Source organism: Primulina eburnea, chromosome 15 (genome assembly GCF_022965805.1).
Source record: "Primulina eburnea isolate SZY01 chromosome 15, ASM2296580v1, whole genome shotgun sequence".
In the NCBI taxonomy this organism is placed as follows: Eukaryota; Viridiplantae; Streptophyta; class Magnoliopsida; order Lamiales; family Gesneriaceae; genus Primulina; species Primulina eburnea.
Genome location: NC_133115.1, coordinates 36,877,740 through 36,902,379, shown reverse-complemented (window position 1 = coordinate 36,902,379; position 24,640 = coordinate 36,877,740). Strand labels below are relative to the sequence as shown.

At 38.8% G+C, this 24,640-nt stretch overlaps 3 protein-coding genes across 3 annotated transcripts; 1 reads left to right on the top strand and 2 right to left on the bottom strand.

The window, feature by feature from the left end:
• Positions 1-173: 173 nt before the first annotated feature.
• On the bottom strand, positions 174-3,322 carry LOC140815038 (pterin-4-alpha-carbinolamine dehydratase 2, mitochondrial). Its single transcript, XM_073174144.1, has 7 exons — positions 3,199-3,322; positions 3,060-3,106; positions 2,499-2,596; positions 1,959-2,044; positions 1,758-1,881; positions 692-760; positions 174-569 (listed from the first exon to the last, which is right to left on the bottom strand). Exons 1-7 carry the CDS (start codon positions 3,256-3,258, stop codon positions 478-480), a joined length of 576 nt encoding a protein of 191 aa, XP_073030245.1. The 5' UTR covers positions 3,259-3,322; the 3' UTR covers positions 174-477.
• Positions 3,323-19,753: 16,431 nt separating this feature from the next.
• LOC140814568 (uncharacterized) lies at positions 19,754-21,890 on the top strand. The gene is made up of 4 exons (XM_073173589.1): positions 19,754-20,154; positions 20,551-21,027; positions 21,266-21,362; positions 21,440-21,890. Exons 1-4 carry the CDS (start codon positions 20,094-20,096, stop codon positions 21,630-21,632), a joined length of 828 nt encoding a protein of 275 aa, XP_073029690.1. The 5' UTR covers positions 19,754-20,093; the 3' UTR covers positions 21,633-21,890.
• A 186-nt stretch (positions 21,891-22,076) lies between these two features.
• Positions 22,077-24,067, bottom strand: LOC140814569 (cold-regulated 413 inner membrane protein 1, chloroplastic-like). The gene is made up of 6 exons (XM_073173590.1): positions 23,822-24,067; positions 23,590-23,691; positions 23,108-23,203; positions 22,908-22,972; positions 22,508-22,580; positions 22,077-22,424 (listed from the first exon to the last, which is right to left on the bottom strand). Exons 1-6 carry the CDS (start codon positions 23,980-23,982, stop codon positions 22,259-22,261), a joined length of 663 nt encoding a protein of 220 aa, XP_073029691.1. The 5' UTR covers positions 23,983-24,067; the 3' UTR covers positions 22,077-22,258.
• Between the last annotated feature and the right edge of the window lie 573 nt (positions 24,068-24,640).

The following is a 24,640-nucleotide window of genomic DNA, read 5'->3' as shown; positions in this document are numbered from 1 at the left end:
AATATAGAAAATTAACGAAGACTCTGAATTAAAATACTAAAAACAGATTTTTATAATATTTTTATTAAATTTAAAAAAAAAAACGTACTTCTGTATTTCGAGGGAGTTATTTCGGTAAAATCCAATTAGTGTAACGATAACATACCATTCACACTTTCATTGATAGTATAGGATTAATAGAAACAATAGATAAAAGCAAAACCATCAAGTAGTGGTGTTGACTGTTGAGCCCTTTACAACAAAAAAATAAAATTATCAAAGCTACAAAGCATGCACCAGAATAGTTATTCTAGGCAAACATTTTCAAATAGCATAGGAACTTGAAGCATGAAAAGGCAATTCCAGCAAAAACCAGAAGTATAAAACCACAGATGAGAAAGAAAAAGGGAAGAAATTTATCCATGGTCACCTATTATTATGCCACTATAGTTATAAACTGTCTCACTCCCAGCACAGCAATTGCATATGAAAGCTTTGTCACTTGTTAGCAGGTGTTATCCGCAGAAGGTGGTGAAGATTAAGTCTGCTGATCTTTGCAGCAAGTATATAATCATTCTCTGTCAATCCACCTACACAACAAGTAAGCATGCCAATTCGCACGTTAAAGCTACAAATCAACTTATCCTTTAGAACAATAAAAATGGTAACGAAAGGACCTTAAAAAGAAGGCGATAGATGGATTGAATTTTACCTACTGCATGAGTCCATATGTCAATCTCTACATTGTTCCACCCAATAAGATGGAGATTTGGGTGATGACCTGCAAAATATGACTTTTAATGCAGAAAATTAAAGAATCATCAACTACAGCCTAAATCAGGCTGCAGTACGACCAAACTTAATTTAGGCTGCCGTACGACCAAGCCTAAATTAGGAGCACCATACCAACACCAATAAAAACTACAGCCTAACTTAGGCTGCAGTACGACCAAGCTTAAATTAAGCTGCCGTACCAACACCAATCAAGAACATTTTGTTAACGAGTGAAGAAACTTGGGCAAAGAGTTAATTCAGATGAAAAATCATTTCTCTTTTTATATATATATTTGCAAATGATTACTCTCACAGTCTCACTCTATGGATTCTGCAATAAAAAGTAAAGAAAATTGGGAGAAGGTCAAAGAAGAACGTGTCCCCAATTCAATCATTTATTCAAAAAATTTATAATTTCCGAGCAAGTCAGGCGTATCCTAAGGATAGTTTCCAAGCTGTCATATCAATTCTGAATCTATATTCTAGTCATAAAATAAGCTCGCCAAATATAAATTGAGAAGAAAAAAGCCTATAGCAGGAAATTTTTGTGTCTAGTTACAGTGTTATACCACCGTAATTGATATTCACGTTACTTCTTGGCGTCTTAACTCACTCACTCTTGGTAGATGGTCTATGCATCTGGACATGTCATTAAGTACATGTGATTGTTGAAACATTAAGGTGTGAAATTCATAAATTTATTGATCTATTATTCTCACTGCATAATCATTTCGAGTTTTATTTCTCCAAAAATAAATGTACTAAGAGCACATTGAGAAGATCACCAAAAAGATTGGTATAATGCTCCAAGATACTAAGAAACCTATTACAAATACAAAACCATATAGTGACAGATTTTCCAGCAGCCAATGAACGAAAAACATACTTGCATGTGGATGCAAAAGAGCAAAGTGTCTTATGCCCACAAAATTTCAAGGACGAATAGGGATAGACATAAATTAAGCCAGGCGATTAGGACCAGACAAATTAAGCCGGCACGTTACCTTCTGCTTCTGCAACATCAGCTACAAGCCGAAGAAACTCCATTCCTTTCACAAAAGTCTTAACCTTCCATGACCGATGCAGCTTCAATGTATCACCTTCATGAACCAAATTCCATCCTGGAACCTGAAAGTAAGATAACAAATATGAACTCCAATCCATAAACAGCAAGCAGACAATTATCACAAGCATGTATTCATCACCTGTAGAATCAAAACATTGGCTGCTTCCTCAGTCATAGGCCTTAGCTCTTTCAAACTGCATGGCACACACTTTTTCATTGACAAATCTGACAAAGTTAACAGTCAAAATAAAGAGACACGGTTAATTTGCACAAAGATGACAATTATTAGCGATAGAAACCACAATTTGCATAAATATCACAATTTGCATAAATATCAAATTATCAATGATGGAAACAATTAACATATGAACAACAACCTTAAAAAAGTAAGACATGTCTCTGTTAATCTCCAAAAATCAAGGGTGAGATAGTTCTCAAAGGCTCCAGGAACACTGGAACACATTTTCACTCTAGCAATGACGTGATCAGAAAATTTTAAATAAAAAAAAGCAGCTAACATTTTCATAGAATATTTTGAAAAAGGTAAAGATGAAAATGAATCGTCAAACACTGGGCCAATGATCAACAAGAGTACCGACTAATAGCATCCGTGTGAAGAAACTAAGACGAGAAGGGCCTAGTAACAATATAAATTTTTTTATAAGAAATCTAAACGCACCTTGACCAGTACAAAAAGCCCTAACTCCATTTAGACTTCCTACATTTGATGAGAGTACATCATGCCCTCGAACTATATCAGCTACAAGTATACTCGAGCTGTATGCAATTACAAAATAACTGCTTCAACCCAAGACAATGCAATGCAGAAGGAAAGAAACTTGAAGGCGATAGAAATTTCAAATGAGCTACTGCTCACAAGAATATAAATCAGAAACAAACGACTCATAAGGGTTAGGTTAGTCAGGACTCAGGAGTAAAGGAACTCCAGCATCCGGTCATGGTTGTTAAATATATTTTTTTTATAAAAAAAAAAAAACCACCAGTAAAGAAATTATCGGAAAATGATTGTTCAAGTTTGCAACTAATTGTACACAATTTCAAGAAACATGGACATCATGCCAAAATATTTCAAGAAACTCACAAATTGCCAAGTATTTTAAGGAAGCTATTCCTACATCTTAAAGAAAAGAAATCAGAAACAAAATACATAAAAAGGATGGCTTGTGATTCAACGATCGTTAAAATTTCAAGAAAATTGAGAGATGACGATCAAGAATACCGTCCATGTGCCCTGTAAAGCCTTGGCGGAATCGAAGCCAAAGAGACCTAAGCGCACAGTCAAAGAAAACTCAGTAATCTCGGAATTAAAACACGAAAACGTTAAGGTGCATTTGCAAAAGAAGAGAGATTTCTAGTACGTGGACGCTGGAGAGAGAGGTGAGGCGACATTGAAGCGTTCGAATCATCGATTTGGGCATTCTGTTTTTCGTCCTGATTATGTTGTGTAAATATTCTCATGTCAAGAGTCGTGCGACTTCGAAATCGCACTTCATGAAGGTTTAACGTTTTCTACCCTTATAATCGTAAAAAACAATAAAAATTTACATGGGGCTAATATAGAGAGCTACTAGATCCTTATAAATTTATTTCGAAGTAAATCTATTACTAAAATGTTTGACAATATCTTGAATTTTTTTTTATTACGTGGGAGCATTTTTTCGTTAATCGATTGCAATCAAACATAGACATTTACCATAATGGAAGATGTTTACACTTATGTAACTGCACTAGAGACGAGGTGACTATCGGATTCACATATTCTAAATTTATGAAATATTAAATTCGTATCTTACTTATTTATATATTAGTGTTTGTCACGAAATTTTCGGGCGTGCCAGGCACGTGTTTGTGCCAAATGTGAATTAATCTGACTTCGTTTACCAAGCGTTGCGAATCTCGATTCGACTGTTTGTTCTAATTCCCTCGAAATGGCTCCAAAAATAAAAACGTGAAATGAGAAATATAATGAAATTAAAGAAAGAATTCATAAGCAACATCAATATTTATTATGCCGTTATAAATTCGAACAAAGCTTTCACATGAGACTTGGATGGACATTGCTAAAATCTATAGAAACACTTGCTGGAAATGACAATAAACAACAGAGCAAATAAGAGAAATTTTGCATAAAATTGATAAGGAATTATGCATAGTTTTGCTGTAGATTTGTTCGGATTGATTTGTCCTCCCTCATTCTGATGTTTCTGTCTTCTTTTTGTTTAGTTGTCCAGAGCAGTTTTGCAATCTTCCATAATCACTGGACATATATCGTGGCTCATCTTCCTCAACTTCCTCGATCATTGGTGGATCAAGCCCTCAACCGCTCAAATATTTTGACTTGATGGACTTTAATTTCATTGGCCTTCAAATTATTTGGGTTGACACAATTTGAACCTAACAATTAGTTACAGAAAATATAATTAATTTCAATTGCTTTCATTGAAATATAACAAATCAAGATAACTCAAGCGAATAACAAGAATTACATAACATTTTTCATCTTTTCATTCTTTTAGTTAGAATTTAGGGGATCCTACCCAAATATTAATGTTTTGATTTTTTTTAAGATTGAATTTTTATTTTTGACACACTTGATTATGTTATTAATTTTTATTTCATTATCAAGTTAGAAGTGATTTTATATATTATAATTGAGACCGAGAGATATTTTATAACAAGATAATTAACATAATTATTGGATTTACAACTTACATAAACATAAAAAGTTGGATACATGTTGATAGTTATAGTCTAACACTACAAAAAAACGCTGCGGTTAACGACGGTCAAAACCGTCGCTAAAACCGTCGCAAATTGCTTAAAGCGACGGTTCTAGCGTCGGTTCGGTTAGCCGTAACCGGTGGCCTCGTCGCCTCGCCAAACGACGGTAAATCAATAACCGTGACCATTATGGCGACGGTTTGATTTATGAACACCGTCGCTATTTTGGCGACGGTTCATTTAAACCCGTCGCTATTTTAAGCGACGGTTTATTTCCCACGGTCGCTATATTAAGCGACGGTTATTGATAAACCGTTGCTCCCTATAGCAACGGTTTGTGATACACCCGTCGCTACATATAGCGACGGTGTACGTTTCAACCGTCGCTTATTATAGCGACATTGCTTTAAAAACCGTCGCTAAATATAGCGACGGTGTTCACAGTACCGTCGCTATATTCAGCGACGGTTACCAATGTTCCGTCGCTATTGACCTAATATTTTTTTAAAAAAAAATATAATTCGTATATTGTGCTGTTTAATTAAAAAACTATTGACAAGAAAATTTAAAAAACATAATCATATCACTAAACTAAAAATAAGAATCAATTGTTTCATACATGTGTCATAAAAATAAATCACAAAAAAAAGCATCTACGGTGACTGCGTCTCGTCGTGGTCGTAGTCGTCGTGGTCGTGGTCGTCGTCGTCCCCGTACCCCTGCATCGGAGGAATATAAGTCTGTGATAATCTGTAGCCATGCGAAGAATGATCAACTGATGCGCCACGGGATCGGGATCGACCCCTGTGAGAATTGTCTGGTCCAGACGGCGTGCGGCCTGATGTATGCGCAGTAGCTGCCTGCGACATGCCTTCAACTAGGGCTCGGACTTGCTCCTCTAGCGACGTCATGCGATCTCTCAGCATGATGTTCTCCGCCCGTGTAGCCTGCACCATATCGACGAGCTCATCGTTATGCCGTAACGACCGGTCTAGAGCCTGCCGCATGTCTGTCATATGCTGGGACTCAGACGACTGACCGACACCCGACGACCCACCCCGTCGCCCCTGAGCCATCTCTTCGGGATAAAAGGTGCTGGCCATGGACCCACACCCGTACATCCTCCCCTTATTCTTCCCCCAACCACATTCTTGAACATGCTGTTTACCGACTGTGGGCTGGGGACTTCAGGTTCTGATCCATCAAAGGGAGTGACCGACTGAGCCATGGAACGCTCCATCTCCTCCTGTGATGTTGATTAAAAATGAATCAAATCGAATTTTTTTAACGTAACGTTAACGAGTATAACTAAATTTAATAAACTTACGTGGATCAGACGGGATCGTGTGTCGACGAAAGTTCCATCTGCATGTCGATATGTGTGAACGTACAACTCCCATGAAGTTGGATCTCTGCCATGACGAGCTCGCTAAAATAATTTCAATAATAGTAAAACATTAGCATTTATAAGTAATGAAATATGTATATATATATATATATATATATATATATATATATATATATTTATATATATATATATATATATATATGTATGTATGGTAAAGTACAAATGAAAAGAATTAAATTGGAAGAAATACCAGATCCTGCTCGTGAGCGCTGTACGTCTTCGCACCTGCGATGTGCTTCGACGTCCATGTACCTGTCCCTGCAGGCTCGCTGTTCCTATTCGCCTTGTTTTTCGCGGCTCTGCTCTGCCAATCCTCTTGCTGCCATGCAGCATTCCAAGAAGCCCATCTCTCATGCGGGACCGACTGTGGATACTTGTTCTTGCTCCTCCAGCCATGAATGGTCCATCGGTATAGGTGTAGTGACCCGTTCCAGAATCACCTACTAATCAAGAATTAAGCATGCAATTAACTAAATTAATAACAATCAGAGATAATTGCGGAAATGGTCACCAAATGAAGTCCAGAATAACTCAGAATAAAAATATGCGGTACAACCATATCGAAACAAACAGTACTGAAGAACTAAACCAACCGGCTACTCAACGTCCTCATCATCCTCCTCCTGAGCCATCCAACCTGAGGCCTGCCCCGTGGGAATGGGGTGTCCAAGATAAACAAAACCGAGGACGTGAGCGATAAGAACGCCCAGTACAAAAGCATGAGTATACAAGCCTATATGAAATGCACATGCTATCATATGATACCAGGGTAGTCAAGAAACATGAGTCACAAAAGATCTCAATATGCTCAGTCTAGAGGCGCCAAGTGGATAGTGCCGCGCGGTACTCCTCTGGGTCACTGCATCCACTACAAGATCAGACGTGGACCTAAAATGTCCCGGATCACCGAAGCCCTCCGGACCCGTCGGTCACTGTGTACTCTCGGTGTCCATGCGTCCATAAGACAGGGCTGAGCGGCCCCACAAGATATAGCTTATCTCGAAAGAGATACAGCTCAACAATAAAGGCTATCTCGAAAGAGATACGGCTCAAGATGAAATGCAACATGCAGCATAAAGCGTGACATAATAGCATGCATTATATGACATATATCAATGCAGCAAATAATCATGCAACACATATAAGAATGTATACTCGACCAGGTTATCTCGGATAGTACTTTCGTACCTCTAGTAAAGCAATCCTAGTCCACAGGAAATCCTATCAATCGGGTCTAGTCCGTCGTCAGCCCTGACGATACTGAGCTCCATGACTGCCCTTCTCGGACCGTCGGCTATGCCCGGCTGCTCTGTCCGGGCTGCTCTGTCCTTCCCGGGTTGCTCTTTCCTTCCCGGGCTGTTCTTCCCTTTCCGGCTGCTCTTCCCTTCCCGGGCTGCTCTTCCCTTCATGGCTGATCTTCTCTTCCCGGGCTGCTCTTCCCTTCCCGGGTTGCTCTTCCCTTCCCAGGCTGATCTTCCCTTCCCAGGCTGATCTAGAGAGCTAAAACTTGCATTTAAACACACAGTACCCCCTCCACAATGAGAAATCCCATGGCCTATTTATAGACCTCAGCTCGGAACTTACCTGCATGAACGTGTCAACCAAATCCCATGCATCCGGACATCTGTCGCTAGGCAGTATGCACAAAGACACCTCACCTTACATGCATGAACGTGTCAACCAAATCCCATGCATCCGGACATCTGTCGCTAGGCAGCATGCACAAAGACACCTCACCTTACATGCATGAACGTGTCAACCAAATACTATTCCCGGGCTGCTCTTCCCTTCCTGGCTGATCTTCCCTTCCCGGGCTGCTCTTCCCTTCCTGGTTGATCTTCCCTTCCCGGGCTGATCTTCCCTTTCTGGGCTACACCTCGGCTTACTCACACGAACTCTAAAGCCAAATTACACATGATTTACTTAATTAAAGATACTTAATCATGTTTATTTAAATAAATAGGATTCGGGCTACTACATTCTCCCCCACTTAAAAAAATTTCGTCCTCGAAATCAGGCTAGAAGAAGAACGAAACGAAATCACAGCATCGATAAACAGCTCAATTACATAAACAGCTCAAATACTGTTGAATACAACCGATGTTTGGTTTACAACGTGAAAACACACATACATCCATAGTACAACTACAGTACAACTCAAAAGAGCTCTGGATGCTCTGAACGCATACGGCTCTCTAACTCCCAAGTGGCTTCTTCAGTGCCTCTGCGCTGCCACTGAATTAAGACAAGAGGAATGATCTTATTCCGCAACACCTTGTCTTTGCGATCGAGAATCCGAACTGGTCGTTCCACGTAAGACAAATCCGAATCAAGTTGAACTTCAGAGGGATGTAAGATGTGAGACTCATCTGCTACATATCGTCTCAACAAAGATACGTGGAACACATCATGAATACTTGATAGGTACGGCGGCAATACAAGTCTGTAAGCCAAATCTCCCACGCTTTCCAATATCTCAAAGGGACCAATAAATCTTGGGGATAGCTTACCCTTGAGACCAAATCTCAAAATCCTGCGAAAAGGCGAAACTCGGAGAAACACTTTCTCACCTGGCTGAAATTGAAGAGGTCGACGCTTGGTGTTCGCATAACTAGCCTGTCGATCCTGAGCAGTCTTAATCCGCTTCTTGATTACTGCAACCTTATCAATAGCCTGCTGGACTAACTCCGGTCCCTCAACATGTCGTTCCCCAACTTCGTCCCAGAATAACGGAGTACGACAACGTCGTCCATACAACGCCTCAAATGGTGCCATACCAATACCACGATGATAGCTGTTGTTGTACGCGAACTCAATCAAAGGCAAATGATCCTGCCAAGCGGTTCCGAAATCCATAACACAAGCTCGCAACATATCCTCAAGTGTACGGATAGTCCTCTCTGACTGACCGTCGGTCTCTGGATGATAAGCAGTACTCAAACTTAGTGAAGTACCCAATGCTGACTGGAAACTACCCCAAAATCGTGAGGTAAAACGAGGAACTCTGTCACTAACAATACTGACTGGCACTCCATGCAAACGTACAATCTCTTGAATATACAATCGAGCCATACGATCGAAAGTGAAATCACGGTTATATGACAGAAAATGAGCAGACTTGGTGAGTCGATCCACCACTACCCAAATAGCATCAGTGTTCCTCGAAGACAATGGCAAGTGAGTAATGAAATCCATCGTGATATGCTCCCACTTCCATTCAGGAATAGGTAAGTTCAACAATGATCCTCCCGGTCGACGATGCTCTGCCTTAACCTGCTGACAAACTAGACACTTGGAGACAAACTGATAAATGCTGCGCTTCATCTTTTTCCACCAAAATCGTGTCCTCAAATCTTTATACATCTTGTTGCTTCCCGGATGAACACTCAACTTGCTTCGATGAACCTGAGACAAGATCTCTTCCCTCAAAGTATCATCCTCTGGTACTACAACCCGGTTAGACAAACACAGAAGACCATTAGACTGATAATGGAAATTGCTATCTCCACCAACTAACCGAGCTAATCTCTGAGTCTTGAGATCAGACATCTGAGCATCTCGAATCCGAGTGAACAAAGTTGGCTCAGATAAAATAGTAGCAACACGAATGCTCTCCATACCTTTCCGATGTTTGAATTTAAACCCCAACGAACAACAATCCTGGATAGTACTAGACATAGCACTGGTCTGAAGTGCAGAGGCTCTCACCTTGCGACTAAGAGCATCGGCTGTGAGATTCGCAGAACCTGAATGGTACTTGATCACACAGTCATAATCCTTAAGTAAATCCATCCAACGACGTTGTCTCATGTTCAACTCAGCCTGAGTGAACAGATACTTCAGACTCTTATGATCAGTAAAGATTTCAAACTGAACACCGTACAAATAATGACGCTAGATCTTCAGCGCAAACACAATAGCTGCCAACTCTAGATCATGAATAGGATACTTTTCCTCGTGAGATTTTAACTGTCTGGAAGCATAAGCGATCACATGACCATTCTGCGTCAACACACACCCTAAGCCTTGAAAGGAGGCATCGGTGTGAACACTGAAACCATCAGATCCTGACGGTAACGCCAAAACAGGTGCAGAAGTCAGAAGTCGACGAAGCTCTCTGAAACTATCTTCGCACTCAGATGACCACTCAAATGGAACATCCTTCCGAGTAAGCTGCGTCAATGGTCTAGCTACCTGAGAGAAATTCACGATGAAGCGACGATAATACCCTGCCAGACCTAGAAAACTACGGATCTCGGCCACTGTCGTCGGACGTGACCAATTCAGCACTGCCTCAATCTTGCTAGGATCCACAGAAACTCCTTCCTTGGAAATCACATGACCAAGGAATACTACACGATTAATCCAGAACTCGCACTTACTCAGCTTAGCATACAATTGCTTCTCGCGAAGAATCTGCAACACAATCCTGGGTATGCTCTTCCACACTGTGAGAATAAATTAAGATATCGTCGATGAAAACCACAACAAACTGATCTAGAAAATCCCGAAAGACTCGGTTCATCAGATCCATGAACACCGCTGGCGCATTTGTCAATCCGAATGGCATAACTAGAAACTCGTAATGCCCATATCGAGTACGAAATGCAGTCTTGGAAATATCATCATCTCTGACTCTCATCTGATGATAACCCGATCGCAAGTCAATCTTGGAGTAAACAGAGGTACCCTGAAGCTGATCGAACAAGTCATCAATACGAGGTAATGGATACTTGTTTTTGATCGTCACACGATTCAGCTGGCGATAATCAATACACAATCGCATCGATCCATCCTTTTTCTTGACAAACAAGACTGGAGCTCCCCAAGGTGAAACACTCGGACGAATATAACCTTTATCAAGAAGATCCTGCAATTGCTGCTTCAATTCCCTCATCTCTGACGGAGCAAGACGATAGGGGGCACGAGAAATCGGTGTAGTCCCTGGCATTAATTCGATGCCAAATTCCACATCTCTAATCGGAGGAAAACCAGGAATCTCATCTGGGAAAACATCAGGAAATTCACAAACCACTGGAATATCATCTGTACCAACACTACTTGTGGATGAATCAATCGCATAGATGAGGTAGCCTTCCCCGCCCGACTCTAAAGCACGACAGGCTTTCAGAGCAGATACCACTGGCATCGGAGGTCGCGCTCCCTCACCATAGAAAAACCAACTAGAGCTCTCAGTCGTACGAAACTGAACAAGCTTCTGGTAACAATCCACAGTAGCTCGGTAGGTAGTCAACAGGTCTATACCCAGAATACAATCAAAATCTTCCATCTCTAGGATCATAAGATTCGCAGTCAATTCGTTACCCTCAAAATCTAAAGGACAACCCATCACTAGACGCTTTGCTAACACCGAATGACCCATCGGAGTAAAAACGGAAAGAATGACGTCTAGAGAAACATACGGTAACTTATGACGCTTAACAAATCGTGCAGAAATGAATGAATGTGATGCTCCGGTATCAATAAGAACAAAAGCAGGAATACCGCATAAACAAAAAGTACCTGCTATGACTCTCCCTATCTCATCTGCAGCCTGATCCTGGTTCAGCGCAAATACCTGACCTTGGGCACGAGGTCGAAGGTTTGAACTACCCATTGCCTGACCCTGCATCCTCTGCTGAACAGTCGTCTGAGATCCGGAACCAGATCCTGCTCCACCTCGCAACTGAGGACAATTTTTCTTAAGATGACCCATCTCTCCGCACTGAAAACAAGCTCCCGCGGCTGATCGGCACTGCTCAGATGGATGGTTCTTTCCACAATGCACACAAGAAATCTTCTTCTTACCAAAGCGAAAAACACCGCTAGATCGAGATCCAGATCCAGAAGAAGAAGAACCTGACTTCTTGAAAGACTGAGATCGAGGGCTCAAAGTATTCGGAGGTCTAGAAGAAAGAATAGACCTACCACGCTGGATACTGATCTCTGCCTGGCGACACCGGTTCACTAACCCATCATAAGAAGTAGGATTATCGCAGACAGTGACTCGATCAAAGATCTCCTGGTTAAGACCCTGAAGGAAATGGTCATACTTGGCCTCAGAACTGCCACTAATATGAGGAGCAAAGGGCAACAACTCGAAGAACTTCTGCTGATATGCATCAACAGACATACTCCCTTGCTTAAGATTCAGAAGTTCAATCGTCTTTGCCTGGCGAAGGGCTGGAGGAAAATGAAAGCTGCACGGAATTCGGCCCAAGTCACCCTACCCTGAGCCTGGACTATCGGCGCAGAAGTCGATCGCCACCACTTGCACGCACGGCCCTCGAGAAGAAAACCAAGGGTCTCCATCTGCTGCTCTTCGGTGCACTGAAATGCACGGAAACAACTCTCCATGCGCTCTAACCAATCCTCAGCAACATCGTGAGTCTCACCACCAACTAAAGGCTTAGGCCCCATCTGAATGAAACGGTGCATCTCAAAACGCCTAGGGCCATCACGACGATGACGATGTTCACGATGACGCCTAAGATCGTCCTGGTCACACCAACGACCTACACTCCCCTGACTACTCTCATCACCAAGGTGGTCAGCCATCGCTACAAGATAGAATGGGGAAAATGGTAAAATGGTCAACGAAAATCCCAAAACAGAATCTATATCCCAATATCATATGCATGCTCTGATACCATAAATGTAGTGACCCGTTCCAGAATCACCTACTAATCAAGAATTAAGCATGCAATTAATAACAATCAGAGATAATTGCGGAAATGGTCACCAAATGAAGTCCAGAATAACTCAGAATAAAAATATGCGGTACAACCATATCGAAACAAACAGTACTGAAGAACTAAACCAACCGGCTACTCAACGTCCTCATCATCCTCCTCCTGAGCCATCCAACCTGAGGCCTGCCCCGTGGGAATGGGGTGTCCAAGATAAACAAAACCGAGGACGTGAGCGATAAGAACGCCCAGTACAAAAGCATGAGTATACAAGCCTATATGAAATGCACATGCTATCATATGATACCAGGGTAGTCAAGAAACAGGAGTCACAAAAGATCTCAATATGCTCAGTCTAGAGGCGCCAAGTGGATAGTGCCGCGCGGTACTCCTCTGGGTCACTGCATCCACTACAAGATCAGACGTGGACCTAAAATGTCCCGGATCACCGAAGCCCTCCGGACCCGTCGGCCACTGTGTACTCTCGGTGTCCATGCGTCCATAAGACAGGGCTGAGCGGCCCCACAAGATATAGCTTATCTCGAAAGAGATACAGCTCAACAATAAAGGCTATCTCGAAAGAGATACGGCTCAAGATAAAATGCAACATGCAGCATAAAGCGTGACATAATAGCATGCATCATATGACATATATCAATGTAGCAAATAATCATGCAACACATATAAGAATGTATACTCGACCAGGATATCTCGGATAGTACTTTCGTACCTCTAGTAAAGCAATCCTAGTCCACGGGAAATCCTATCAATCGGGTCTAGTCCGTCGTCAGCCCTGACGATACTGAGCTCCCTGACTGCCCTTCTCGGACCGTCGGCTATGCCCGGCTGCTCTGTCCGGGCTGCTCTGTCCTTCCCGGGTTGCTCTTCCCTTCCCGGGCTGCTCTTCCCTTCCCGGGCTGATCTTCCCTTCCCGGGCTGCTCTTCCCTTCCTGGCTGATCTTCCCTTCCCGGGCTGCTCTTCCCTTCCCGGGTTGCTCTTCCCTTCCCAGGCTGATCTTCCCTTCCCGGGCTGATCTAGAGAGCTAAAACTTGCATTTAAACACACAGTACCCCCTCCACAATGAGAAATCCCATGCCCTATTTATAGACCTCAGCTCGGAACTTACCTGCATGAACGTGTCAACCAAATCCCATGCATCCGAACATCTGTCGCTAGGCAGCATGCACAAAGACACCTCACCTTACATGCATGAACGTGTCAACCAAATCCCATGCATCCGGACATCTGTCGCTAAGCAGCATGCACAAAGACACCTCACCTTACATGCATGAACGTGTCAACCAAATACTATTCCCGGGCTGATCTTCCCTTCCCGGGCTGCTCTTCCCTTCCTGGCTGATCTTCCCTTCCCGGGCTGCTCTTCCCTTCCCGGGCTGATCTTCCCTTCCCGGGCTGCTCTTCCCTTTCTGGGCTACACCTCGGCTTACTCACACGAACTCTAAAGCCAAATTACACATGATTTACTTAATTAAAGATACTTAATCATGTTTATTTAAATAAATAGGATTCGGGCTACTACAATAGGCTGGCAATGTTACGGGTCCACAACTGCCGTACCTGAGCGTCAATGTTCTCCGCCCATCTATACCTCAACTGCAATATTTAATATTTAAGTAAATTAATAGTTTAATAAAAATTGAAATATGTTATTGTAAAAATTGATTGATTTAATAAAGACTTACGCAAAACTGATCCCAGTACCACTGGCGCTGCTCAATTGTCACATATTTCCACGACGAGCCGGTTTCACATGTCTGCAGTTTGAACTGTTTTGATATGAATCTCGAGACAGTGTTATTATCTGGGCAAAATCTATAACCAGGAAAAAATTGTTATTTTAATATTTTTCCTAAAAAACTTAAATAAGTAGAGCTAAATTTTTGCGATAAATTACTTCAAGTTTACAAAAAAATTTACTTACATCCCATCCTGGATGGTAAGCTCAAGCCTGTGATCAGGCGGTGGAGGAGGCGGATGTCCAGACATAGTAAATAAACTGCAAATACAAAAAATTCGTTGTTACAAATATCTTAAAAACCCATTAACCACTTAATTAAGAACCCACTTTCCAACATACGCTCCATCCAACTTCAGTTTGATGTTTTACTTTTTATGCCTACAAATTTTAAAATCCTTATTTACATAAATTAAATTAACAAAAAATATACAAGGAAAAAATAAACAAGTATCTATCATTCTAACATTAACTTATTGTTCCTACTGAAAAATTAAATGCATGAGTTATTAATAAAATAACGCTAAAATTTATAAATAACATGCATAAAATTCATAAATAGCATTGTACGGTAAAACAGTCGCTAAACTAAACTACTACGCAAAACTTCATAAATAACATAGTACGTACGCTAAAATTCAGCACTACACTAATAACACGTAAATATTAAATTTTGCAGTACAAAAAACAATTTAGAAATCTAACGTGCGTGAGGATATGCAGCTGGAAGATCACACGAACGAGCAATTCTACGAAATACAAAAGAAAAGATGTTAGTACACATAAATAAACCGACATTTCATGCGAATAAATTGATAGAGTTTCGATACAAACACCGTCGCTGATCTAGATCGGCGACGGTTTTTTCAAAAATGTCGATGTTTAAAATAGCGACGTTTGGATGAACACCGTCGTCAAAATTAGCGACGGTATTTCAAAAAACGTCGCTACTAGCGACGGTTTGATTAACAACCGTCGCTATTTCAATTTATTTTTTTTTAAAATAATGTTTTAAATTTTATTACCAAAACATTTTAGTTGCTTAAATAAATTCAATTTAAAAATAAACCTTTATAAAAACAACTGAGATTACATCCATGTTGCTGCTCTGTCGTAATTATAGGTACGCAAACAATGTGTTAAAATATGTGCACAAAAACATTTATATTCTTGTCCAAGTACAATTCAATATAATTAAACTGAACCTTATTCACTTTCGTCGTAATCAGTTTCACGGACATCATCGCTCGAATATTGAACATCTTCTGCTTCACTTTCACTACTATTCAAATCAATTTCGTTGTCGTACGTAACATTTACATCGACTAAATTCTGAGAAGTCAAAAGAAATTGAGTTGAAATGTCATGAGGTCCACTTTCGTTGTTTTGAAATGCATCAGTATTCTGCTCAATATTTGGCTCAACATCATTGACATAAGCTCGCCTACGTAGAGTACTCACATGCATCCAATCTGATTCTGCTCTCTTCGTTGTTGGATAAGTCAGATACACAACTTGCGAGGCTTGCGTAGGAAACACAAATGGTTCGTAGTCTTCCAGATTATTTTTTCGGTTGACATCAACAATTTTGTACTTTTTGTGTACGCGTGTGCCCGACCGAGGATGAGTATGAAACCAGCGACACTTGAAAAGTACAACTTGTCTCATTTGTAGACCTGGGTATTCAATTTCCACTATTTCTTCAAGTTGCCCGTTAAAATCAGTAACATTTCCACTACTCATATGACCACTAACTTGAAGCCCCGAGTTGTTTGTACCTTTGAACGAAGTGTCATGCACTGTATGAAAGTTAAATACATTAATGCAATAACCTCGGTAAGTCTCAACTTTCATCAGAGGACCTCCTGCAACCTGTTTTATAATTAGCTGTTCAATTTGAGAATCCGGCAAGGTAGCCTACGATAAAAAATAATTTGAAACTTTAAATCACATTATATAACGGTTCATTGAAATATGTGAACAGAATTAAAATTTTGGCATTCATACATATTGACGAAACCACTGAAACAAATTGGTTTGGATGTACGCCTCGACTGAAGCGTCATCCATATCTGGATATGTCATACGTACGTTGTTCTCGTACATGCTGCAACACATTGAATACAATTTAAATTCTGAAACGAGTAATTATATAAATTAATGAATTAAATATACATAATACCTGACAAATGGCTTTATTTCATTGCAATTGTGCAAAACATATGTCGAAATTGCATGATATGTGCAAAAAATTGCATGATAACTGAAGACTTGTTTATCGCTCGCAAATGTGAGTGAAGGGAGAGGAGAGGTGTGAAGAAAAGCAGTCGAAGACACGACAATTTATAGACAGTTTGCTAATAGCGACGGTTGTTCACAACCCGTCGCTAATAGCGACGGATTTACTAAACTGTCGCCGATCTAAATCGGCGACGGTTTAACTTTGACTGTCGCCAAAAGTGACGACGGTTTTTTTAAAAACGTTGTTATTTTTGAAGATAACGACGGTTTAATTAAACCGTCGTTAAATATAGCTACGGTCTCTTTTTTTTTCGTCGCTATTATAGCGACCATTTATATTAAACCGTCGCTTCACAAAATAAGCGACGGTTTACTCAAAACCGTCGTCATTTGTGGCGACGGTATATGGAATACTGTCGCTAAAAATGAAGACGGTTTACTTAAAACCGTCGTTAGTTTGACGACGGTTTTTATTAAACCATCGCCAAACCTAAATAGCGACGGTAATTTAAAAAACAGTCGCTACATAGAAACGGTTTACAAAAAACCGTCGCTATATTTGCGACTGTTTTACTAAAACCGTCGTTAAGTTGAGCGTTTTTTTGTAGTGCAATATGTCAAAAGTTAGATGATTTAACAATTTGTTAATGCGATTGCAATTGTTAAATAATACCAGGACACTTGGTTACTTCATTTTGTTAATTAGATTAATATATCATTTGTTAATTACATTAATATAGCTCGATAAATATATTTATAGATTAGAGAATCTTGTAAAAAACATGGCTTATGAATTGAAATTCAATGGCTAGAGAATATCAATTGTGTAGGTGAACCAACATCCTGACAATTGTTCGTTCAATATTTTAATTTAATTTTTCTTGTCAAATTATTTTTTTGACTTTCAATTTAATTTATTAATTAATTCACTTTTCGTTTTAGTTAAATAAAAAATTGTGTTTGAAATAAATTTGTCTAATCAATCTATGTGGGAACAATACTCGTGCTTTGTACACTATATTATAACTTGATTCGTGCATTTGCGATTAAATCGAGTATAAAAGATTTGTTTTTATCGGGAATTTTACAGTGAAAGAAATAATCGATTTAGTTTTTGGCGCAATTGACTGAGATTGAAATTGACAAAATTTCTTTTAGTTACTTTCTTTAGAATTTTTTTAAATAAATATTGTACTTCATTCCTGCGTGATCTACTATTTTTATTATATTTTTGTAAGAACTTTTCTTGTGTGATACTTCGAGATGTCCATCGACAAGTATTTACAAGTTGCCCAACAACATGTATAACCATTTTACTCAGCATGAGATAGATTGAATAATTTTGCAAACAACTCTATGTATCATGATTGTTCTAAATATTTTCTTTCACAGTTTGGATGTAGTAACACGAAGATGAGTAATCAATGGAGATTTGGCAACTGGTAGTTCCATATTTGTAATGATGAGATGATAAAATTGTTGAATGATATTACCGACTTTGACTATCATCAGTATTGAGCTCTTTGGCTACAAAGTTGGAACCACCTAAATATTCCAGAGTTATCTAGATTTTATGAACCAATGGTTCGATTATTAATACGGAGATGAAGATAGTTTAGAATTGATCATGGATCAACTCGAGGTTATGGTTGACGAATATGTGGTATTGATTGAGGAAGCTATAGAAAATTGGTCTCATTTGGAAAAAGTCTTGAAATAAATATGATACGAAAATGAGTCACCAATGAAATTGGAGGATGAAGTTATCGAGACTACCAATTTGAGCTCATTGTTAGTATTATCATACACACATCCACACGATCATTCTCTTCTTCCAACACCGATTTCGAAAAATTTGTTCCCCGAGAGCCAACATCGATATTCTCTTCACATGTTTATCATTATTTGTGGAGTGTTGTTGAGGCAATGAACTTACAGTTTGTACATCAAGCCACACTTGAGGTTACATGGAACCAAGACCTATACGTGGTGTCATACGACACTTACTTTGGCTGTCAACCACTCTTTGATGAGTGCTTCCGAGGTCAAGTCGACAATTAAAAATCATGCGCTATTAGGGAGGCAACCCAAGCGTTTTATATAAGTTTTATTTATTTAAATTTCTTTTACTTTTAGCATTGAGTTCTTGTTACTTTGTGAGTTGATCTTGCTTAATCCCTTAAGTTTTCGTGCAAGGTGTATATATTGGAGGAAGTGAAAGAGTCGTGGCCAAAGAAATTCGTTGCAACAGAAGAAGATTGATGTTCATCTGTGGTCCTCAAGCCCACCGCCTCACCATCAACCAAATAAGTTCTTTTCTTGTTTTTATCTATTCCGTATCCTTGCATTCAGTTTGTGTTTAATCGATTTTGTGTCATGTGTGTCATCTAGTTAATCAAGGACAATGCACAACTTTATTGTAAGTACATGGAGGGGATAATTATTTTCCTTTGTTAATTTGTTGTCATTTTTTTTAGAAAAAAAAACTTATCATGCATATGTAAACTAGTTGGTGATGAAAATTGAAAATTATTGGTCAAAGATGAATATGAATTAATGACATATATATACTCACAGATTTTAGTCACTTCATTAGTTTAAGACACCCCTGTTGTTGAATTGAAGCATGAAATTTTGTGTGAATGTTGAACATTTATAAACACATATGTTTGAACTAGTAAAGTGTGTGAATAATAGTGAAATTCTCATGATGAATTAAATCAATCAAGCAGTATTTGGTAACTCCTTGATATAATAATTATTAGGTGTAAATATTCGAGATCAAGAATTCCAGTAGCGAAAGACAGGTGAACCCTTTGTAGACCGTAGGATGTGTAAACAGAATAAAATCTCTCTTGTTTGTTCTTTTCACCTTTTGCATGAGTTAGTACCATGATACAGTGGAAAGACGGTCAGAAAAGAAAAAAAAAAGAGCGCACCAAAACCACCATGCTAGGTTACTATTTTGTCACGAACATATTAATTATTTATATTTCAAATATATGACTCATATTTATTTCCTACTTCCAAAAGAGTCTCATGTTTAGTGTCTATGTGAATTAAATTATTTTAGAGTTTATTTTAATAATTTGTGACAGAACATGAGATCGAAATCGACACACTGAAGATCCAAGTTGAAAATAAGACAACCTCGGGTCTTTTACTTTCCCGTACCTTTTATACCTATTTGAGCACCTCTTCTTGCTTGCAGTATCCAACAAACCAATGCCTCCTTCCTCAAGTTTTCTTATATTCCCCAACACAGACCTCTCTTTCATTCTCTTCAGTGCAATAAAGCTATGATTCTTAGCACTTTATATATAAACTGAATATAGCAAATGGAGATAGCTTCTTCATTGAGACACGGGTCCTCATTCCCCTTGTTTTGACAAAAACAAGAATTTATCCAGGCGTTACCCCAGGTAAACAAGGCAATAATGGATACCAGAGTGCTTTGTCGTGCAACGCTCTTTCTGGTCTGCATGTTCCTAATCTCGGGTAAGTTTGCACTTTCTTGAGCTTTGTTCCGGTGGGCGCTGCTCCAAATATGTCATGATACCTATTTTCTATAACCATATCATTATTCAAATCTTCGATAACCTTATCAAAAGAAAAGCAACTGTGTCATAATTAGTATATCTATATCATTTTACGTCTCAGACCTTCGTTATGGTCTAAGAATTTTCTATGGATCCTTGCCTTTTGCATGGTTTAATCCCTCCGCGTACAGGTATTCTGTTTACATATCCATACAGGCCGAGACCATGATTAAAAGAAGTTAAACAAACTTTCAAAGATTGATTATTTTCTCAAAATCAAATAAAATACCCACGGAATTCAATTAAATACAACTTTATTTTCCTTCAAACTAAAGATTACCTTTTCCACCATCAGATACAAGTATATCAGGAAAACCACCATCGAAAGCCATAAAAGAAAGTGAAAAACTTGACTATCAAGAAATTGACACGGTGTTTTCACCTTCCATGGTGAGCACCCAGAGAGAGACAGCTCCAGGGTACGTTCCCATTGTCAATCCTACAACACCAGGTACATCTCCTATCGTGAATCCAATCGGCCCATCTCCACCAACCAACTCAGGACCAATTACGACAACACCTACATCATCAAGCGGAGTTTGGTGCATCGCCAATCCCACTGCTTCGCAGATTGCTTTACAGGTAGCTTTGGACTACGCATGTGGCTATGGAGGAGCAGACTGTTCAGCGATTCAACCAGGTGCACTTTGCTATGATCCCAATACGCTGCGTGACCATGCTTCTTATGCTTTTAACGACTACTACCAGAAGAATCCAATTTCCACCAGCTGTGCTTTTGGAGGAGCGGCACAGCTGTCTTACACCGACCCAAGTAAGATTTTGAACTCTATTAATTATATGCTAACAGTTAAAGATTCAGTCCTTGATAATAAGACTTAGTATATTCTCAAAAACTTAATATGTCGGAGAGAGAAGCGCAATTGCAATGTCAAATAATCAATTTGAGACAACTCCTCTACTCAGAATTGCGATATATTCCTCATGATGTCTATCCAAATTGCTGCAACTATTGAGTACCACGTTTAAAGTTCCAATCATATATGGATCAGGTCACGGGAGCTGTCATTATGTGTTATCCACCAGCACCCCCACAACACCCACAACACCACCCACAACAACACCGACTATTCCAACGCCGCCGCCGCCTCAGGTAAAGTTACGGAGTTTAGAATTTTAGACAGATATTTTCCAGACTGAGATGAAAATTTCGGAAACTTCCATTGCAGCATAACTACGCCTATCAATCCTTACACGCCGGGAGTGGGAAATGGGTTTGGTTCAGAACCAACGGGCTATGATGATGGTACCGAACCAACAGGCACCCCAAGTTCAGCAGAAACCATATCACACAGCCTACTGCTACCTGTCATCATGACCTGTCTCGTATTGACAGCTTCTGTTGCCAGTTGTCTCTAGACAAGGATCAAATTTGGTTATGACCTCCCAAAGGAGATAGCAGTTAACTTGGCTGTTTCCAAGCTTCACAAAATTTTGAGGCGGAGAGATATGGCATGGTATAAATTTCGATGTCTTAACCATATAGCGATCATTGGAAGTTATTAGATCGAGTAGAGAGCAAGGGAGAAATATAAAAAAATAGAATATTCTAGTTAATTAATAATAGCTAAATTCTTAGGTCGAGGAGCACTTTTAGACAAGAATGCCTGGTTTGGGGCAATTATAGTGAACAGATGTGTAAGTTACTCAGCAATAATTAGTAATCAAATGATTATGATATTAAATTTCTCGTCAGCAGAACTGTGCCAAGTCCATGATACTGTGATTCACAATCTCACCTCCATCGAGTTTCAGCTTCAAAATTTTTTGCAAGTTCAGAGTATTCACCAAAAGATGATTAGATATATGAAGCAACACGTGTATTTCCCATTAAATGAAAGTTCTATAAAGTCGGACCTAAAATAGAGTACATTTTTTAATCCTAAACACGCACAAATGTTTCATTAAAAAAATAACATGTACAAAAGTCTGATCTTGAGCTGTTAAGAAACAATTTTAAAAGTGTAGCTTCTCTAACTCAAAAGTTAGATCAAAAGCAAGCATGAAACAACAACAATACAGATGATCGCTAATGTGGCAAAGATTGAACCTTGATCAAAGGCTCTAGCCAAGCTGCCAGTTCTAGAGAAATGCTGATAAGCCAGATAAGCCGCTATTATCAATGTAAGAATGATACCTTCCTGTGTTCCCCTGCCATGAACATTGTTGTGAGACTCAATCAGCTCAAATGGCATAAAGATCAAAGGTTGATTAGTTATAATTTGTTTACTAACCTCAACCGACTCATAACTTGATTGGGGGCCAAGATCACCAAGAGCAATGCTATGAAAGGCAACTCCAGTTCTCCTGTAAAGCAGTAAGAAACCATTTTCTTTCATGCAAGATTTATTCTATGGTCTGAACATTGTACAAGTAACTGCAGAGTAGCAGAGCATCCAACAAACACCACCTTCACCAAACAGTCTTGTAATTTGATAACAGATCGTAATTTTTTATTTTTTTTGGTTGGGGGGGTGGGGGGGTAATCGGTGGTGGATGTTGAAATATCTATTACTCTCAATAGCTTTAATTTAGAATAGTAGCAGTCAAATTTATTTGTTTGCCCAACAAGAAATTCAGTGACTTCCCAACTAATGCTTGTTAATTATATCCAGGAAAGGGGAAAAGGCCTACCAGGAATGAAGAAGAAAAGGCGAACAAGAAGTGCCAAGAATGCAGTCCAAATGCCATATTCACCTCTGCAAAGCAGTTTTGAATATTCCACCAAAGAAAAGTAACTTATCAAGCAGTAAATTCATTATGATCTCGTTATATCCATAATTAAAATAACCGTCTCTATTATCTAAACTAGAACCGTTATTAAAAATGCTTACTTTATCCATGAGACGATGCTTGCAGGTGCTTGTAGGGCAAATAAAGGAGCAAGAAAGGATCTATGAATACTTGTGCCCCTTACTAACATTAGAACCCTGGAAAAAGAAAGACAATAACTTTTTTTAGCAAAATCTCGAAATAGCACCTGAAAAATGGAACGCTTTACTGCACATTTACTAGAAGAATTTGAAATCAGATCCAGGAAGAATCTCGATTAAGATATAGTTGGAAAAATAAAAAAAGAAACGAAAAATTGAAACCCGTTTAAGCTGGAAACAACCACTCAATCGAATCATCAACCTATCAATCATGAGAGTAGTAGTTTCCACAGCCATAAATCATCCATTTAACACCTTAGATTAACTCTCAACCGGTCCCTAATTTTTCATTTCACGTTTAATGCATCCTTTGGGCATCAATAAAACAGATATCAGCTTCGAGGTAACAGTACTGCAATAAACAATCAAAATAGCAAACATACGCGGTGGAAATAGTGGAGACCCACTGTAGATTACGAGGTGTTAACGGCCCCGAATGACAAACAGCACCAAACCCATGTACTTTCTTATTCATCACAAACTCTCTGCATTACAAACATGTGTAACAATTAAACTCGAAATAAAATCAAGAATCAAGAAAGCCATCAGAAAAATCAACAGAATGAGCTTTGTTTATCTAGGAACCCCTTGATTATAAGACTATTAAACAATTACCGGAGCGGGTTGTGACTGAGGGAGCTAAATTCGTGCCCCTGTACTTGAATAGAGTTACGACAAACAATTCTGGTTTGACGCAAGTGGTATGTTTTCTGGAAAAAAACTCGTTGCTGGTTGCACGGAGAGGGAGAGGGAATACACAGAGTGAGTGACAGCATTTTATCACGCCTTTGTAATAATCTCTGGTTCGCTTGTTTTTAACCGGCGAATTTGAGAACACGGAGTAGTTTCGGAATGTATATATATATTTATTTAATTATTTATTATTAATTATTTATGTATAAGGAAAATGAAAATGGTGGTTTTTATAGTATTTTGTTTGCTTATTCCTTTGTTTTTAAAAGAACTAGTATTACATTCGTGCGATGCACGGATTGTTATTTTATATAATTAATGATTAAAATTAGTAAGTATTAGTTTTTGAATAACGATATAAAATTATTTATTTAATATAATGAATATATTTAAATTTTAAATATTATTATCAAAAATTATTATATCAAAATATTAATGTCATTTGAAATAACACTCAAATGATGATAACAATATTTGTCGGAAAATTGATTTATTATCTTGGTTAAGTGAAACTGCTATAAATAAAAAGAAAATAAAATTATTTAAAAAAATTATATTATTTTGTTTATCAAAATTTTACAGAATAAATAAAAAAATTTTAAAAAAAAAATTACATTTTTTGTCATTTATTATATGAATAAATTTTGATTAAAAAATTAATTATTTTTTGGACATGTTAAAAATATTTATATTAAATTTCTATTAAAATACATATTTTAAAGTTCTATACATAACAATAAT

Coding starts and splice junctions, on each gene's coding strand:
- LOC140815038 (XM_073174144.1), bottom strand. CDS start 3,258: ATGCCCAAATCGATGATTCGAACGCTTCAATGTCGCCTCACCTCTCTC. Junction 2,597..3,059: donor CTTTACAGGGCACATGGACG/GTATTCTTGATC, acceptor AATTGCATACAG/CTCGAGTATACTTGTAGCTG. Junction 1,882..1,958: donor CCAATGTTTTGATTCTACAG/GTGATGAATACA, acceptor TCTTACTTTCAG/GTTCCAGGATGGAATTTGGT.
- LOC140814568 (XM_073173589.1), top strand. CDS start 20,094: ATGGATACCAGAGTGCTTTGTCGTGCAACGCTCTTTCTGGTCTGCATG. Junction 20,155..20,550: donor CTGCATGTTCCTAATCTCGG/GTAAGTTTGCAC, acceptor TTCCACCATCAG/ATACAAGTATATCAGGAAAA. Junction 21,028..21,265: donor GCTGTCTTACACCGACCCAA/GTAAGATTTTGA, acceptor TATATGGATCAG/GTCACGGGAGCTGTCATTAT.
- LOC140814569 (XM_073173590.1), bottom strand. CDS start 23,982: ATGCTGTCACTCACTCTGTGTATTCCCTCTCCCTCTCCGTGCAACCAG. Junction 23,204..23,589: donor GTCTCCACTATTTCCACCGC/GTATGTTTGCTA, acceptor TTCTTTTTCCAG/GGTTCTAATGTTAGTAAGGG. Junction 22,581..22,907: donor CCTTTTCTTCTTCATTCCTG/GTAGGCCTTTTC, acceptor ACTGCTTTACAG/GAGAACTGGAGTTGCCTTTC.